Below are 19213 nucleotides of genomic sequence, written 5' to 3'. Positions count from 1 at the left end.
CATCACAGTTCCATCCAGCAGGGCCTGTGGCCCCCACAGCCTGGACAGCGTGGGGGTGACCTCTCCCACACACTGGTTTCCTCTGGCCCATTTCTTCCAGAAGCCAATTCAATCAAAGCCACATGTCAGAGGGTGCAGTGTGTGTGTGACCTGGGGCCTTGGAGGAGGTGCCCAAGGTACTTACTGTCTCAAGTCCTCGGGGCGCAGCTGAGACCTTTTGTAGACCAGGTTAAACTTCCTGGGGCTGAGAAGAAAGCTTATTGATCTAAGCTGTGCTGTGAACACCTTGCATAAACGGCTCTGAGAACATGCGGGCTTGTGTGGAAAACAGAACAGAGCCAGAGAACCGCTGGGGAAACTTCTTCTCTGAAGGGTGGTAAGTACCTGTGAGGTGCCAGTCGCTGTATTTCAGACACATCTCTTTTAAGCCTCAAAAAGTCTGTGTGTGTTACTATTCCCATTTTACAGATATCCATATGAGACTCAGCTGGGGAAATGGCTGATTCCGGTAAGGTGCGTGTGATCCCAGGCAGGTGAGATAACATCTCCTCCCCTCACCCAAGCCCCCAGCCCCGCCGCCCTCCCCACAGTGAGGCAGGCAGAGCAGGTGGAGCCCTGCTTTCCTCAGACCCTCCCAGCAGGTAGCCCCCGTCACTGCCTGCCAGCTTTGGAGGAACCTAACCCCTTACATCAGAAGAGAGACCACCTGCCGTTACAAAGATAGGGTCATTTATTCACGTTATATTACTGGATTTTAAAGGCAAAAATACAGTTCTGTTTTGAACACCAAGGTCAAACATTCACCCACTTACAATGGTAAATACATACATTTGTGTACATGGGAGATCAAAATACACAGCACACAGGTGTCTAGGGCAGGAAGGCTCCCCTCCCAGCCGTTGCGAGGCACCCCTCCCTCCAGCCCGCCCCCCCACCACTGGTCAGCAGAGGCCCTGAGGGGCAGCACCAGCATTTCCGTTTCCCTCTTGCGCCACCTCTGCCCTCTGAGCTTTCCCAAAGGCCACCTTAGAGGTTCACCAGCAACAGAACGGACAGAAAGAGAGAAGGGCACCTGACAATGTCACGGTGACAACTTCCAGGAGAAGGAAATGCTCCTGATACCCTCAGTACTCAACTCCCCAGGGGGGAAGTAAGCGCTGCAGCATCTGATGAACCAGGCCAGGGCTAGGCTTAACCCTGGGCCCAGGCGGACCCCAGGAGCGCACCGGAAGATGAGCAAATGGGGAGTGGGTGGTGAAGCAGCGTTTCTGGTGGTCCTGAGAATGAACCACAGACTTGACAATTACAATGGAACATGAAAGAAAATGTAATAGGAAAACAAAACAAAAAAAGTCAGAATTTCATTTTTAAAAGTAAAGTAACAAAAAGGTTACCACCCAGGATACTTGTCTCCTTTCTTTTAAGGCACTTTGGAAAAGTCAGGATCTGGGGACAGAAAGCGAGGTCTTCATTCTTTGCGCTTCCCAAAGCTTCCTGTCAGGGCTATTCCTGGCTTTAACAACATTGCTATTAAGGAGTAGGGAACTGACAGACAGAATACTCTTTGCATAGCCCAGCTACAGTGGAAAATAATTTGTAACCAACACAAAGGTTTCTGGAAAAAGAACCAGATAATAGCATGAGATGCTCAAAGTGATCAAGGCACAGGTATGACTGGGGCTAGACACCAGTTCAGCCTCCACACCGAGGGCTGGTTTCTAGGCTGCCCCCAGCTGAAAGGTTAACCCTCGGATTAGAAAGCTGAATTTTAAGCCCTCAGCCCAGCCTGGACCCAGCACTTGTGCCAGCGGCAGGGACTGCCTTGTACATCTCACCCCAGGCAGGCTGAAACCTCCAGCAGCAGAGGTGGGTTTGGGGAAGACATCCGCTGTGAGTCGGCCTCCCTGGAATAGGAGCACCTGCTAAAACCTGAGCAGGGATGGGAAGCTTTCGGCACCAGAGCGGCCGTGGGAGGAGTAAGGGTGAGTTCAGCTGAACTGCTCTCTAATTAAAAGGCACATTCATGCTGGAGAATGGATAGTCCGTTTGACCCTGAGCGCCACAGGCCAGTTTTAGGAAACAGGCAAGAGGCGGTGGAACAAAGGGGCAGGGAGGGAAGAGAAAGGCAGCACGAGGGAGGCAGGAGGATGAGGAGGACAGAGAACCGGTCCTGCAAGGTGGGCCAGGCAGCTCGGCCAATGGAGCCTGGAAGGCAGCCCCCAGGGGCAGATGGAGGGCCAGTAAACAGTCTGGTGGCTGTCATTCCCAGTTTCACAGCCTGGGGCCCAAGGGAGGTGCTGGGATCAGTCTGAGGAGGTGGGGGTTGTTCCCTGGCCCTGCCCACCTGGGGAGGGCAGGGAGGTGGCGAGGTGGCGAACTCTGCCAGGCAAGCCTCGATGTCTGCCTCCCCCGCAGAGTCCAGCTTGACAGTGATCATGGGGCGCCTTAGCTCTCACCGAAGGACCCAGAGATGTCTAGGCTCTTCAGAAAACCTGGCCTGCCAGCTCCGTCCGAGGCCCGTGTGGGGCCACTACAGCATATGTTATTTTTTCCCCTAAAAAATGCTCAATCCCCATCCCCACATGTAAAACACCACAATAAAAATACATAGGAAATTCAAGTTTATATAGCATGCTCAGAAAATAAATTGCCATGACTAAACACTATGCCATTCTGGATCAACACAAAATCAAGCTAGACCATAAGGAGGATCTGATTTGTTCTTTCTTCAAAATACTACAAATGCTAATTTAAAAAAAAAGGATTTACATTCAGAAATCAGGCATCTGGAGAAAGGCCACCAATGTGAGAACGCCCAAGGCTTTTGCTCTGGTGGCTAAAGTGGCCTTGGGATTCAAGCCTCAAGTCTTAAAATTCCTTTGCTAAGAAAAGACACACATACACAGTGATTGTAATAGTTGCATACATGGAGAGAGGGTCAAGGGTGGGGGTGGTTAACATAAGAATAGGTGTTTTTCTGTTAAAACGTGACAATGGAAAAACACCACACTGATTTCAGCAGCACTCTCCAATTTTTCACAAAGTAATAATACCACAATTTAAAGCAAAATTCTTACCTATATCACAACAAATTAGGTGTTTGTTTTTTTTTTTTTTTCCTGGGGATGAGTCCCACAGTCATCAGATTCGGAGCTGCGCACAGCTCTGATTCTTTGGGGTGACACTGTGAACATGCCGAGGGCCCCCAGAGGCTGATGGTTTCTATGCTTACATACACCTCATGGGGCTGAGAAGTCACATGCTGAGCCAAGTTGGGGCAATATATCCCGCTCGTCCTGGTCGTCCGGAAAGGCGTCTGAATGATGAGCAGAGAGGGCCTGTCACTGATGGGGAGAATGAGAGGGATCAGCCCAGCACACGGGCAGAGACACAGCAGAGGTCCCTGGCCATTTTCAGTCTCTGATCAGTGCACCAAAATGCTAGCTCGGTGTCCCGATGTCCACTGTGATTTTGGTATACAACGGGTACCTCTCGACCTCTAACACCGTGTAGGTGAGTGAGTTCAGACCATCAGAGAGCATTGTCTCCTTTGTATGTGCAATTCGGTCAAACCTACAAGGAACAAACAAAGGGTTTGAAGCCAAAACAAAAATCTTAAAAAAAAAAAAAGAAAGCAAAAACAAAACTCAAAGCTTTAAACATTTGTACTTTAATGGCCCTTTTCCCCTCCTACTAGGCTTCTCCGGTGGCTCATCAGTAAGGAATCTACCTGCCAATGTATGAGATGCAGGTTCAATCCCAGGGTTGGGAAGATCCTCTGGAGAAGGAAGTGGCAGCCAACTCCAGTATTCTTGCCTGGGAGATCCCACGGACAGAGGAGCCTGGTGGGCCACAGTCAGTCCCTGGGGTCGCAGAGTCGGACACGACTGAGCGGCTAAACCACCACCACCACCACCTCCCTCCTACTCCAGCCCTGCCCTGTGGATGGAGCCCATTTTCCCCCGAGGCACGGAGCCCACCCCAGAGCCCCATTCCTGCAGCCAGCCCCACCTGAAGGCGGAAGAAGGGAACACACACAGGGGCGAGAATAAAAGAGAACACACCTCTGAGGATTAGGCTCATTCTTCTTGTCTCTCGAGTGGCGGATCATCCGACACTTCCCGACCACAGCATTTGGGCGAGACACAGACATGCCTCTAAAAGCTAATCTGTCAGGAGCAAAGGGACAGTGGTCATCACAGAGCTGCCACAGACCCAGGCCCCGCAGCCCCAGCTGCAAGACTTTTGTCCCGCCCACCATCCTATCCTGCCAGCTGGTCTCACCAACCCACACCCCAGCCCAGTGTACAGGCAGCAGTTAAAACTCACACCCCTTCCTCATAACCTTTTACCCCTGGTTCTAGACCTTGTGGGGGGACTATCCTGTGCCAGGCACTGGGGGTGTCTGCCCTCGTGGAATTTATGATGTGGCTGCTTAGGATGTAGGGCCACAGGTGCCAGGACGAAGGGGAGGAGGTGGGCGTGGGGATGCCTGGCACCGAGGGAGAAGCAACCAACTCCACCCGATTGAGACTGGGCAGAGCCAAATGAGTGGGAGTTTGCCAGAGCATTTTGGGCAGTCAGGACAGCACAGGCAAAGGCAGGGAGGTGAGAGCAAGCGCAGTGCCCTCTGGGAGCGTCAAAGTTTGGGGTAGGAAGTGGCCAGAGGTGAAGCGGGGAAGAAGGGCACAGACTGTATCATGGAGGCCTTCTCAAGAGCATCTCCCAGAACAGGGCCAATGTCTGAAAGGGATATAACACAGTTATCCCTCAGTATCCCCAGGGGATCGATTCCTGGACAACCTCCTTCCCCGTGGTTGCTCAAGTCCCTTACGTAAAATGTGTAGCATTTCCATATAACCTATGCACGTCCTCATCCTCCCATATACTTTAAATCACCTCTAGATAACTTATAATACCTAATACAGTGTGAATGATTTATCGAGTTATAAATACAATGTAAATGTCATGGAAATAGTCTCAGGTGCACAGCGAATCCAAGTTTTGCTTTCTGGAATTTTTTTCCCCCTTGAGTATTTTTGATTGAAGGTGCGTTGAATCTGTGGGCATGTGGAATCTGCAGATATAGAGAGCTCACTATATGCTGGGTTTCCCAACGTTGTACACAGAGTTGGCCAATGGGAAGTCTCTCTGTTAGGCAGTATAATAGTGGAAAGCTGGGAACAAGACTAGAGGCAGCCAGATCGCAGTGGAAGATTCTGTGTGGGTTCTGGAGGAGAAAGGGATGAGGAATACCAACCAAAGTCTTGACAGCAGGAATACAACACTAAGCCGAGAGGCAGAAATGGCTGGTCCTAGGTGACTTAAAGGTTCCCAGCCTGGCCTCCCTCAGGGCTGAGCTAGGGCCTAGCAAAAGCAAGTTGGTACAGAATAAAAGTTAGGTTCTTTACCTTTCAGGAAAGCTGCTCCAGGAGGAGGAGCAAGATAGGCATAAGGATTTAAGAGGTAAAAACCACTACGTATAAGATAAATATGGCTTCCCTGGTGGCTCAATGGTAAAGAATCTGCCTGCAATGCAGGAGACCTAGGTTTGATCCCTGGGTTGGGAAGATCCCCTGAAAAAGTGAACGGCTACCCACTCTAGTATTCTTGTCTGGAGAATTCCATGGACAGAGGAGCCTGGAGGGCTATAGTCCACGGGGTCGCAAAGAGTCGGACACGGCTGAGTGACTAACACGTCCACTTCCCGTAAGATAAATAAGCCACAAGGATATATTGTACAGCATCGGGACTATAGCCAAAGTTTTATAATGACTCTACATGGAATATAACCTTTAAAAATTGTGAATTACTCTGTTGTACATCTGAAAATACATTGTACATCAAATATACCTCAATTTAAAATTAAAAAAAATTTTTTTTTTCAAGAAAGGACAGAAAGCTCCTCCGCAGCCACTGATGTTCTGTTCCCCCACCCCCAGGACCCTGTCCTTGGGGCTCCCTCCTGGAGACTTTTCTAATCACTCAGGTCTGTGCAGCACCTCAGTCCTGTACACCGTCACATGGGCCCAGCTGCCTGGGTGCGGGGCTGTGAAAGCAAGCCTGTTTTTGTCTGGACTCCCTGTTCAGGGCTTCTGTGTCTTCCTCCCCACTGGTCCTGCCTGGCCCAGTGCTCTGCATATTGGTAATCAATCTCTAAAATTCAAGTTTTCTTCAAGGACTGTGTTAAAGACTTGGGTCTATGCTGCAAAGCTAATCTTAAGTGACTTGGATGCTGCTCTGAAAGACATCTTCTGTTAATGATCAAATTAACATACTCCAGTTCAGGAAGGCACTGGGGTGTAGTCTGGTTTCAAACTCAGTGGCAAGTTCAGGTTGGCTCCCAGAGGGAGAAGGTGCTTTTTGCCTACATCCAGCAGGGGTGGAGATTCCACTGCCAGGAAAGACCAAGCAGAATGTGCTCTCAAATGCCACTGACACATGGGTTTTTTTTTTTTTACCATCTGCAATGACAACTCACATAATAAAGTTTTACCAACTCATGAAGAGCCCCAGGGTGTGCATGGCCATCTAGTGAGTCACCCCTTCACATGCTTCTCATTTTACATTTTCCAGAAGGCTAAGGCAAAAATCACAGAAGCTAGTTTTCCTAAAAATACTTTTTAATTTTTTAAAACTTTTTTTTTTATTGGTGTATAGCCGATTAAAAACGTTGCGATGGTTTCAGGTGAACAAGGAAGGGACTCAGCCATACATATACACGTATCCATCCTTCCCCAAACTCCCCTCCCATCCAGGCTGCCACATTTGAGCAGAGGTCCATGTGCTGTATAGTAGGACCTTATTGGTTATCCGTTTTAAATACAGCAGTGAGTACAGGTTGTGTCTTTTTGTTGTTTTTGTTTCTAATTCAGGTAGATTAAAACTTTCAAGTGCACATCAGAGTTACACACATGCTCACTTTCAGATGCTTTCCAGTTTCATTAAGGGTTCTCATGGTCTGTCTCTTAAGACACTCTTTATCACCTGGAGCATCTACAGCAGGGCTCACCTAAGAATTCAGGCTGGGTGGGGACTGCATCTCTCCTTAGGGTCAATCCTTGCAAAATAACCAAGCATGGATAGAAAAACCAGAAGTGAAGGGAGAGACGGAAGCATGAGATCTAAATTGTGACGCTTACCTGTTATAAATGTCATCATCTTCACCTCCCCAGCCCCAGTAGTTATTAGGAAATCCATTGATGCTGAGAAACTGTTGTTTACTTAGAGCAGAGACACCTCCAAAATACTGCACATAAGGTAGGCTGGGGGAAAAAAAAACACACACATTCACACACAGAGGACCAGTAGTTAGTATTTATTCTTTAATAAAGCTCACTCAAAATATAAATACTTCTGGGCTTCCCTGGTGGCTCAGAGGTAAAGAATCCAATGCAGGCGACATGGGTTCAATCTCCGATCCAGGAAGATCTCACATGCCTTGGAACAACTAGGTCCTGTGCCATAATACTATTAAGCCTGTGCTCTCAAGCCCAAGAACCGCAACTACTGGAGCCCGTGTGCCTAGAGCCCACGCTCTGCAACAAGAGAAACCACCACAACGAGAAGCCCATGCACTGCGGCGAAGAGTTAGCCCCACTCGCCGCCACTAGAGAAAAGCCCACGTGTAGCAACAAAGACCCAGCACTGCCAAAGATCAATCAGCTCAGTCACTCAGCCATCTCCGACTCTCTGCGACCCCATGGACTACAGCACGCCAGGCTTCCCTGTCTATCACCAACTCTTGGAGCTTGCTCAAACTCATATCCATCAAGTCAGTGATGCCATCCAACCATCTTATCCTCTGTGGCCCCTTCTGCTCCTGCCTTCAATCTTTCCCAGCATCAGGGTCTTATAAAATTATTTTTTAAAAATATATAAACACTTCTAAAGTTATTTTTATTCCCTGGAACTTTTAAATTAGGGATTTATAAGGGTTTCCTTTGTTTTGTTTTCGTATCAGACTCAGATTATCTCAGAGAAGACAGAGATATCAAAAAGTAGAATCTTGCTCTTTCTAAGAACACTGTGGTTATCTAGACAATCAGTTAGTGACAAAAACAGAAGTCCAGTTCTGCATTGCTCGAGAACCTGCTTTCCATGGGTCAGAAATCCTTCTCCAGAAGGTCCCAGAAACTGAGACTGCTTTAGAATCTCCTGTGCCCACTCTGTCATGCCCCCCTTCCCACCCCTGGCCCATCTACAGTCTTTTTTTTTTTTCCATCTACAGTCTTGCTTTCATTCTTCCAAAGGTATACTGGCTTGAACACTGACCCCAACAGTCAAGACAGCATTTCTGAAAATTTGCTAAAATAAAAATTTTCTTGGAAAATTCTACCACATCCTGACGTGGCAAAATGTATGATGATGAATCTATTTTGACCCATTTTCAAGCAGCAGGGCATCTGGGCTTTCATCCTTCCAAACCATTCTGCATTTCAATATTTCAGTGGTTATGAATCGTGGACTCCTGAGGAACACAGAGGAAGAACTGACGAGAAATATTAAGAATCTGGGTGTGCCCAAAGGGCAAGCAAAGGCTTTCCTGTGGACTTTATAAAGGCTGTGATTTTGTGACAACCCTGTGTGTAGCTCCAAACCACACTTGGGCTTTTACTGGAATCCAAAGAGACCAAAACCCATCACACAAATTAAGGAAAACTCTAACTCAGACTTTGAGGGGGAAGTCAGCCAAACCATACAAAATGTATGAAAAAAAAGATGCAGTTATTATTTTCAAATATGTTCCAGAATTCTGACTGCAAGCATCCACAAGCAAAGATCCCTGGGGGCCTGCTTTAATGAATCAAAGATTCACTTGTAATTAGGTATCATCGTTTAAGCATCAAGTCACCCCCCTTTGGTTATCTGCACACTACAGTCTGCACTTATAATGTGAGGGTTTGAAAACCAGAGGTGACCAGGCCATTAAGGTTTTTTCATAATCAGTGTTTTTACAGAAGTGGACCCTCAGCCACTGCACAGGGGAAGTACATGCTATTCTGACCAGATTTGGTTTTGCTGTCTCCGCTGGCTTCTCTTACCTTCCTGCCTGGTCTCCCAAGCCTAACTAGTTCTGGGTGAAATATACATGATGCTGTGGTAAAGAATTAGGTAAGCGCCACCACGCTTCAAGGACAGAGTTCAGAGGAACCGGTGTGTCTCAAAGAGGAGAAGATACACAAACAGGGAGGGAGAGGGGGAAGATAGGAGGGTACAAAGTTCTGTTTACAGACAGTCAAAGCTTCCTCCTTTAAGACAGGATGTTTAAGGTCTGAATGCTTTAATCTTTTTTTTTTTTTTTAAACAACTGATCATAGATTTATTAAAAAGGCTGATTTAGGCATCGGCAATGGTGACTTCCACCTCGACTCCTGGCTCGATACTGATGGAAGTGATCTGCTTGACAATTTCAGAAGGGCTGTGCAGGTCAATGAGTCGCTTGTGGATCCTCATTTGGAATCGATCCCAAGTGTTAGAACCTTCACCACAAGGAGTTTTCCTTGTAGTTATTCTGAGTCTTGGTAGGCATCTGAACTGGTCCTCTCACTTTGAGATTCTTTTCCTTCGCGCCTCTGATGAGGTCAGCACACACCTTCTCCAGAGACTTCACGTTGGGGCTGGTGAGGGTGATCCTAATCTGGTGAATGGCCACCTCTGGCTCCACAGGAGTCTTGCCGGTGTCTTTAAAGGCCATGGCTGCGGTGCAGCTTCCTGACCGACTTGTTCCTCAGCGAGAACGAACAGCAGTGAGTCAGGAACAAGAGCGGGCGGCACTGAGCTCCGCTGCATCAGCGACCGCGTCTTCCTCAAAAGTGAATGCTTTCATCCTGGGGAAGGACTTCAGAACATCCTCCGTTCATCTCACAGCCCTCATGCCACCAGCAAGTGAGGACAGGAAGAAATGATGCGAGCAAGATGAGTCTGGGGCTTCCCTGGTGGTCCAGTGATTAAGGATCTGCCTTGCAAAGCAAGGGACACTGGTTTGCTCCCTGGTCCGGGAAGATCCCATGTGCTGCGGAGCAACTAAGCCCATGAGCCACAACTACGGAAGCCCTCGGGCCTGCCTAGAGCCTGTGCTCCGCAACGAGGGAAGCCACTGCAATGAGAAGCCTGTGCACCACAACGAGTAGCCCCTGCTTCCTGCAACTAGAGAAAGCCCATGTGCAGTAACAAAGCCCCAGCATGGCCAAAAAATTAAATAAATAAACTTTAAAAAATAAACAAAATGAGTCTGTTGAGTTAGAACACAGAGGAAGAGGTCAGGTTACCCAACTGACAGGTGCCTTAAGTTTATGTTGATACAAATGTGGACAAATTATGGAATGAAATGAAAATTTACTTTTTAAGATTAAAAAAAATGGAGCACAAGGCTATTTTCCACCTGTGACAATGGGCTTTCATTACATTGCTGTTCCTGGGGACAGACATCAGCCGGCTTCCTCGCAAAGAGACATTTTGGTGGGAAAGTCTGAGCCCCAGTTTTTAAGCAGAAGCCTGTGCTTTGCAGGGAAACAGAACCATGTTCTTTCTTAAAGTGCCAAGGAAGATCTGCTGAATTACCCAAGTCCAAGAAATTACTGAGGGAAGATGACTCCAATTTGCTTCTCAAATTGTGAGGGGAAGGGGAGAAGAAAGTCAAGTAAGACAACCACCGTCTGGAGACTGAAGACAAGTGCCATCCCAAATATGAACACTTCTCACCTGGAGGTGCAGAGGTACAGGTGCTTCTGGACTCCACTTCCCTCCTTAAATAATAACTGACTATGACTATTCTCCATTTGGATACAGAGTTACAAAGAATAGCAAGGAGAGATAAGAAAGCCTTCCTCAGTGATCAGTGCAAAGAAACAGAGGAAAACAATAGAATGGGAAAGACTAGAGATCTCTTCAAGAAAATGAGAGATACCAAGGGAACAGTTCATGCAAAGATGAGCTCAATAAAGGACAGAAATAGTATGGACCTAACAGAAGCAGAAGATAGTAAGAAGAGGTGGCAAAAACACACAGAACTATACAAAAAAGATCTTCACGACCCAGATAATCACGATGGTGTGATCACTCACCTAGAGCCAGACATCCTGGAAGTCAAGTGGGTCTTAGGAAGCATCACTACAAACAAAGCTAGTGGAGGTGATGGAATTCCAGTTGAGCTATTTCAAATCCTAAAAGATGATGCTGTGAAAGTGCTGCACTCAACAGGCCAGGAAATTTTGAAAACTCGGCAGTGGCCACAGGACTGGAAAAGGTCAGTTTTCATTCCAATCCCAAAGAAAGGCAATGCCAAAGAATGTTCAAACTACTGCACAATTGCACTCATCTCACACGCTAGCAAAGTAAATGCTCAAAATTCTCCAAGCCAGGCTTGCAGTACGTGAACCGTGAACTTCCAGATGTTCAAGTTGGTTTTAGAAAAGGCAGAGGAACCAGAGATCAAGTTGCCAACATCTGCTGGATCATCGAAAAAGCAAGAGAGTTCCAGAAAAACATCTATTTCTTCTTTATCGACTACGCCAAAGCCTTTGACTGTGTGGATCACAACAAACTGTGGAAAATTCTGAGATGGGAATACCAGACCATCTGACCTGCCTCTTGAGAAATCTGTGTGCAGGTCAGGAAGCAACAGTTAGAACTGGACATGGAACAACAGACTGATTCCAAATAGGAAAAGGAGTGCATCAAGGCTATATATTGTCACCCTGCTTATTTAACTTATATGCAGAGTACATATGAGAAACACTGGGCTGGATGAAGCACAAGCTAGAATCAAGATTGCTGGGAAAAATATCAATAACCTCAGATATGCAGATGACACCACCCTTATGGCAGAAAGTGAAGAAGAACTAAAGAGCCTCTTGATGAATGTGAAAGAGGAGACCTAAAAAGTTGGCTTAAAGCTCAACATTCAGAAAACTAAGATCATGGCATCCGGTCCCATCACTTCATGGCATATAGACAGGGAAAGAGTGGCAGACTTTATTTTTTTGGGCTCCAAAATCACTGCAGGTGGTGACTGCAGCCATCAAATTAAAAGACGCTTACTCCTTGGAAGGAAAGTTATGACCAACCTAGACAGAATATTAAAAAGCAGAGACACTACTTTGCCAACAAAGGTCCGTCTCGTCAAGGTTATGGTTTTTCCAATAGTCATGTATGGAAGAGCTGGACTATAAAAGCTGAGTGCTGAAGAATTGATGCTCTTGAACTGTGGTGTTGGAAAAGACTCTTGAGAGTCCCTTGGACTGCAAGGAGATCCAACCAGTCCATCCTAAAGGAGATCAGTCCTGGGTGTTCATTGGAAGGACTGATGTTGAAGCTGAAACTCCAGTACTTTGGCCACCTGATGTGAAGAGATGATTCATTTGAAAAGACTCTGATGCTGGGAAAGATTGAGGGCAGAAGGAGAAGGGGATGACAGAGGATGAGATGGTTGGATGGAATCACCAACTCAATTTGAGTTTGAGTAAACTCCAGGAGTTGGTGGTGGACAGGGAGGCCTGGCGTGCTGTGGTCCATGGGGTCGGACACGACTGAGCAACTGAACTGAACTGATGAGCTTCAAAGGATTTCCCAGGTGGCTCCAGTGGTCAAGAACTCCTACCAGTGTAGGAGACAGAAGAGACACAGGTTCGATCGCTGGGCCAGGAAGATCCCCTGGAGGAGGGCATAACAAGCCACTCCAGGATTCTTGCCTGGAGAATCCCACTGACAGACAGGCCTGGTGGGCTACGGTCCATAGGGGTGCAAGGAGTCAGACACAACTGAAGTGACTTACACAGCACTCAGCACACATGCACTCTGAAGAGCCTTAACACAGCACCCACGCACATGTGCTTCAAAAGCACCCAGTTCTCTCAAAAGGCATTCTCCTCCAGAGCCTAAGAGGCACTATTCCTGGGCTGGAGGAACTGCGTTCCCTGGTTGTCACGGAAGACAAAAATATGTTTTCTGCAGATTCTGGTAAACATCTCTTACCTAAATCCAAACTTATCCATTGCTACAGAAATGTGCCGTGGCTGTGAAAAGCACCTGTAGGTGTTATGGTCATTCATTGGGATGAGGTCCACATCACTAAACACAAAGCAGTTGTAGTCATAGTCCTTCAAGGCCTCTTTAAAGCCAACGTTGAGGAGCTTCGCACGGTTGAACATGGACTCTCCAGCCTGGTGCAGAAACAAAAAAAGTGCCATTAGATGCCATGAGGCCTTTCAGCCAAACACTCATGGGGACTGGTGACCTGTCTGCTCCACGTGGCCCTTAGACCATTCCTGGGCCTCATTTTCTACCCTCACTTTACAACTCAATCCTGAATAGCATTCCCTGAACCAGCAATCCCACTTCTAGGAGTTATCCTGTAGGACTTGCAAGTATGCAAATGACAGGTGAACGAACAACGTATTCACTCTGTTCACCACATGTTCACCAACGCAAATGGCTGCAAACAATGATGTAAGCATGACCAGGAAATGGCTTAAACAAACCATGATGCATCCATATAATGGAATAGAGCTGTTTAAAAAAAAAAAATAAGGAAGCTCTAAAAGGAAACGATCATCGAGATAGTATTGTTAGGTGAAAGGTATTTAAACAGATGTGTTATTTATTCTTATAGTACATATAGGCTAATTGCAGGAAGGATATCAGGAAACTGGTGACAATGGGGCTTTTTCACTTCTACCTGCTTTTGTGTGGTTGACTATGGTTTGATCATCACATTGTGTCCAGGTATTTGTCACTAAACCAGACACCAGGAAATAAGGCAAACTCAAGTCAGTCTCTGCCCTGCCAGCGCTCACAGTGTAGGGTGGGACCAGTGCGCTACAGGGCACAGTAGATATAGTACGTATGAGAGAGGAGGACACCCGCTTCAGGATGTCAACCACGGGGTCCACAAGAATCAAGTGTGTTGGTGCAAAGGTACTTCCTATTTTATTTACTTCTCTTGTGTATTTTCAGTCCCCTCCCATTAGAACATAAGCTCAATGAAGGCTGGAATTTTTTTTTTGCTTTTTCTTCACCCACTGGAAACAGGCCTGGAACACTGCCTGGCATATAATAAGAGCTCAGTAAATAACCACTGGATGGATGGATGGATGGATGGATGGATGGATGGATGGATAAGTAGACAAATGGATGGGCTTCAACATACAATGGCAGATGGCAACCCTTTGGGGAGACTCCAACCTAAGGGGCCTCTCATGGGTCTCTGCTCTGACTAGTTACCAAGACCCGAGGTTAGTAAGGACAGTTAACATCATCGACACAGTCACGCTTACACTTAATTCACAAGCACTTCAATACCTGTACTCTCATCCTGGCTGGAATTCTCCCACCACTGCCATGAAGAAACTAAGGCCACGTAAATGACACAGTAGGCACTGGAGCCCAACCCTCTAGAATCCTCACTTCCCAGTCTTTCTCGAGATCAACAAGATATCAGGGCCCTCTACTCTGGGGGAAAATGTGTCCCATGAGGGCCTGCAGTATCTGTATGGTCTCCAAGGTGGGGTGCTGAATAGCTTCTCTCCAGGACTCTAAGACAGGGCCCGGACACTGGCTTTCCACCAGGCTGCCTGAGTGAGCAAAGAGTGCCCGGATGGTTCCACAGCCCCCAGTGTCAGGAGGGGGACGCGGGGCAACAGCACGCTTGAGAAGACAAGTACCAGGAAGTCAGAAAGAGCAGCCCAGAAGAGTAAATGAAACATTTCACGTGAGGGCTCCTTTCCTCAGCCCATGACAAAGCATTCTAACCACGCGTGGTGAAGGGAGAAGGCGGCGCCCGTGGTACTCAGGGTCTACTTGGGCTGCTCTGTCGGTTAAGAGCGGCACCAAGGGGTCGCGGAGAGTTGGATACAAGTGAGCACACACACAGGCACACACACCAGTTAAGGACCATTTAGAATTCTGCCTTCAGCTAATTCTGTGTAAGTCACGAGACCAAGAAAAAAAAAATGGCCAAAGTTTAGGAACTGCTTATGAAGTTGTCGTCGTTACTATTATTACAATAACACATTGCTAATATTCTCTGGGGAATCCGATACACCCCGGCACAGGGAAGTATTTTACAAGCATGGTGAGTCATTTAATCTCAACAATCTTGTTAACAACCTTCACCCCTCAAATCTGATTTGCTTCCTCCCTCCCACACCCTTCGACCTCCTGGTAACAGGAGAGGCCTGCACCTGGAGGCTTCTGTCTTTCTCCTCCAGCCCCATAGGATTCTCAAAGAGTTAGCTTTCTCTGAACATCGTGAGATAAAATTCAGCCCCACTGAACATGTTTCCAACAGGTGAACAGGCAATGTTCCAACAAAGCCTTTTCCCAGTTGTGGAGCAGACCCCCAAGAGTCGCTGCCCAATTTCCCTTCTCTTGGTCTGCTCCCCAGTGACAGGCGCAGGCTGTTGGTGGCCTTATCTGAACCACAGGACCTGGCCTGTTGGCCATGACTGTTTGATCTAAGCGGATACCTGACTGAGACTACCCTAAGCATTTTCCTCTTGCAGGAACTAGAAATATGGAACCATGAACGGGCACCGCTGGTGCCAACCCCAGGACCAATGGCACTCTGGAGGAGAAACCCAAGGAGCAGACCTGTTCTACCCCTTCCCCCATGTGTGGGGTGACTGGCAAGTGGGTGTATCAATCAAGAGAAGCCAACATCCATCAGTCCAGAGAGGACAGGAGTCTGGGCTGGTCAGCATGCTGGCCTGGGGAAGAGTGAGGACATGTGAGGTGGGAGGCCTGGCAGAGTCTACGCTCTTCAGACACTTCACGCAGCAAACCCAGTGCCCTTCAGGCAGATCTGGGTGGCAGGGACAAATGTCTCAAGAAGTGTCAGATGGCTCACCAGGGCATTAAAACCTTTTTCAAGAGCCCTCATTTACACTAAACATAAGAGCAAGTAATATGTCCACTCAAAACAGAATCCTCATACACTGCTGGTGGGAATACAAAATGGTGCTGCCATCTTGGAAGACAGTCTGGAGTTCCTCACATGAATAAACAAAAGAGTCACCACGTGATCCAGCAACTCTACTCCCAGGTATATACTCAAGAGAAATGAAAACATGTCCACACAGAAACTTTCAAACAAAGTTCACAGCAGCACTGTCCAAGATAGCTAAAAAGTGGAAACAACCCAAATGGCCATTAACTGATTAATGGACAAATAAAATGTGGTATATCCATACAATTCAACATTATTCTGCAATAAAAATAATGAAGTACTGCTACATGCTGTAAATTGGATGAACCTTGAAAACATCATGCTAAGTGAAAGATGTCAGTCACAAAGGATCACAGATAAGATTGCACTTATATGAGATGTCCAGAACAGGCAAATTCATAGAGACAGAATGTAGAATTGTAGCTACTAGGGCGGGAGAGAATGGAGGAATTAACTGATAGCTAAGTAGTGTAGGGGAATTTTTTTGGCTTAATAAAGATGTTCTAAAATTGATCATGGTGATAGATGCTCAATTCTGAATATACTCAAAGTTACTGAATTATATACTTTAAATAGGTTTATTGTATGATATGTAATTATATCTCAATTAAATTATCAAAAAAAAAAAGAGAGAGAAAAGTCTGCTTCACAGAGGAGAAAGGACCAGAGGGCTGTTTCTCCCTCTTTTTCATTCTGGTCATTTATTGGGTATCTACTTTTTGCTTAGCAATAGGAATACAGAAAAAGAAAAGACACAAGCCCTGCTTTTGAGAAGTTCCAAGTTAAACAGGCAATTGTATTTTTACGGGGTGATGAGCTCTTTAGAGTGGACAGCTACCTAAAAGGGAAGGAGGAGAAAGGAGCTCCTTAGCCCAGCACGTACAGAGAAGTAGAGGTGGAAACACGAACCCAATCGTAGAAAATTAAGAGAGGGCCTCGAGGAAGCTAGCCAAGTTTAGTTGGGAGGCACGAGAAGAATATTCTGAGACGAGCGAGCAGCATTTGTAAAGTCTGTGAGGAAAAGATAGCGTTCAAGGAACTACAGAAATACAGATTGGGGAAGCCAGACTAAGACAAGAAGGTGGATGTGGACCAAAACATATGGCAGGAGAGGGAGGCTGGGAACTTTGCTCAAATAATCAAGACTTTATCTTTTTTATTTAGGCCATGGGAAGCTCTTGAGGTTTTAAATGAGAATTATGTTTTGGAAGTCAAGGAGGAATTTGTGCCCTACTTGCCAACTGAGGGCAGCAAGACCAGTCTAGAAGCATGGCATGATTATTGGAGATTAGGCATTGACAGGGGGCAAGCAGAGAACGCCTCTCCGGAAGGGCCGAGGCGGGGACTCCACTTCCCCATTTCATGCCTCACTTGCTCCCGGGCCTGTGCACTGCACCTGCGAGCAGCCTTCGTGGGGTTTCCAGGAGAGGCACCAGAATCTGGTCTAATCACCAGGCAAATCCTGCGGTTAAGGCAAGTGCAGCCTTTCCCTGATGCTAACAGGAGAGAGATGACCAAACACCGAAAGCCACAGCGCCAACTCGCCCAAGTTCTCACAGTTTCTGGACGACCCACCAAACCACCCTGGCCTCCCTGGACGTCAGGCCCTCATGAGTCCACCAGCACACACATCCCCTGACCGTGATGGCGTGGGGGCTGACTCCCTGGCCCCTCCGCCACCAAAAGACACAGCAGCAAAGAGGTTGGAAACACTAACCCTAAGCCCAGAGTCTCAAAGAATCAGAATTTCTATGGGATGGAAGAGACAATTTTGCTCCTATACACACACACCCCCTGCCCATCACACCACTCCTCCCCTCCACAATAGCCAGGCTCTCGAGCCCACAGATCCAGAGGCAGGTCTGCAGGCAGTGGAAATCTCTGCAGAAATACCCTGTTGCATGCTTCTCTGTGCCCCCTCAGACTCCAAGAGGAAAGACCCAGGACAAATGGGTGGCAGACAAGCAGAGGAAGCTCTGGCCAGGCAGCTCTGACTGGCAAGCCTCGGGAGGGTAGACAGGCTGGCTGCAAGGGGATCTCCAGAGAATTGCTGGGATGACACAAATGCTGAGTCTGTGGCGGGCTAATATCCACTGATCCACTATTTCACAGCAGTTGGGTCTCTGGCTTTGAACCTTAATAATACAGGAGCCCTGAGTTTGGACAAGGCCCTCAATAAAACCTGGATCAGAGACTTAAGCTCTTCTCCCAGTGAGTGAAGGCAACGTGCCCTCCAGGGTCCTGGAGCTGAGGGGGCAGTCCTCTTGTTTGCCACAGTAATCACTCACAAGAGAGGGCATATCCTTGGCCCCTGATGGAGCAGAACACAGGTCAGAGCCACAAGGTGCCTTCAGAGAGAACAGAGCTGATAGAACAGCCAAGCAAGGACTCTGGGCAACGTAAACACAGAAAATAATTTTAAAACTTCAGTTCTACAGCAGGGTGCCTGCCTCTCTCCCAGGGCCTAAGGCACTGAGATGAGATTTTCTGCAGAAAAACACTCAGAAGATAAAGGCTTCATTTTCAAGAAAGCAATTTGGCCACTTATATTACAAACCATAAAAATGTTTACATCATTTCTGAACCCAGTCTTGTATCTGAAAATCTAACCTAGGGAAATAAATCTACATATGGAAGAGGCAAGCACAGAATAAGCCACAAACTGGAAGATGTTCATTACAGTCTTATTTACACTACTGAGAAAGTGAAAATTACCTAAATGCCTTCTAACAGAGGAATGTCTACACTAATTACGGTAGAACTACACGCTCAACTATTATGAAGGCATGGAAAGTGATGATTATGAAGACTATGAAATAACATGGGCAGATGTTGATGATACAGAATTTAAGGAAAAAAAGCAAGGTACAAAAGTATACACACATACAATATGAGCTCAACTCCGGCTTGATTTTAATGCAAAGTCTCTTTGACCTTTGCACGATAGGCAGGCTCCCACCAACCTCAGCATTTCTGAGTGAGCCCACAGGGGCCATGGCCCTGCCTGGGAAACCCCAGGGCCCAGGGTAGCACATGCTCGGGACCATTTACACAGCTTCCCCCTGTGCAGCAGGGCCTGGGCTCTGGACTGGATTTGGGGGCACGTGGACATTACCAGGGTGGCGTCAGTGGCGGCAGCAGTCGCAGCAGCAGTAAGGTCGGCATTCCTCTCTCTCTCTCTAGGAGGTGAAGGGCACAGAAGAGGAGTAGGTGGAGAGCAAGAAGCAGATCACAGAGAGGAGGTCCTCCTTCAGCTTGCTTTGCTAC

At 47.3% G+C, this 19213-nt stretch overlaps 1 protein-coding gene and 1 pseudogene across 1 annotated transcript in view; both read right to left on the bottom strand.

Annotated features, from left to right (window-relative positions):
* Nucleotides 1-712: 712 nt before the first annotated feature.
* Nucleotides 713-19213, bottom strand: part of B4GALT1 (beta-1,4-galactosyltransferase 1) — a 53596-nt gene continuing 35095 nt past the window's right edge. Inside the window, exons 3-6 of the mRNA XM_061163827.1 lie at nucleotides 12976-13163; nucleotides 7143-7265; nucleotides 4065-4169; nucleotides 713-3573 (exon numbers count right to left, since the gene is read on the bottom strand). Of these exons, the coding sequence (XP_061019810.1) occupies nucleotides 3441-3573; nucleotides 4065-4169; nucleotides 7143-7265; nucleotides 12976-13163 (549 nt within the window). The 3' untranslated portion in view covers nucleotides 713-3440. The remainder of the gene's footprint in view (nucleotides 3574-4064; nucleotides 4170-7142; nucleotides 7266-12975; nucleotides 13164-19213) is intronic.
* LOC133071268 (small ribosomal subunit protein uS10-like) lies at nucleotides 7274-12968 on the bottom strand (annotated as a pseudogene).

Source organism: Dama dama, chromosome 16 (assembly GCF_033118175.1).
Source record: "Dama dama isolate Ldn47 chromosome 16, ASM3311817v1, whole genome shotgun sequence".
Taxonomy (NCBI): domain Eukaryota; kingdom Metazoa; phylum Chordata; class Mammalia; order Artiodactyla; family Cervidae; genus Dama; species Dama dama.
The sequence above is the reverse complement of the archived record's forward strand: the minus strand, read 5'-3'. Positions and strand labels throughout refer to the sequence as shown.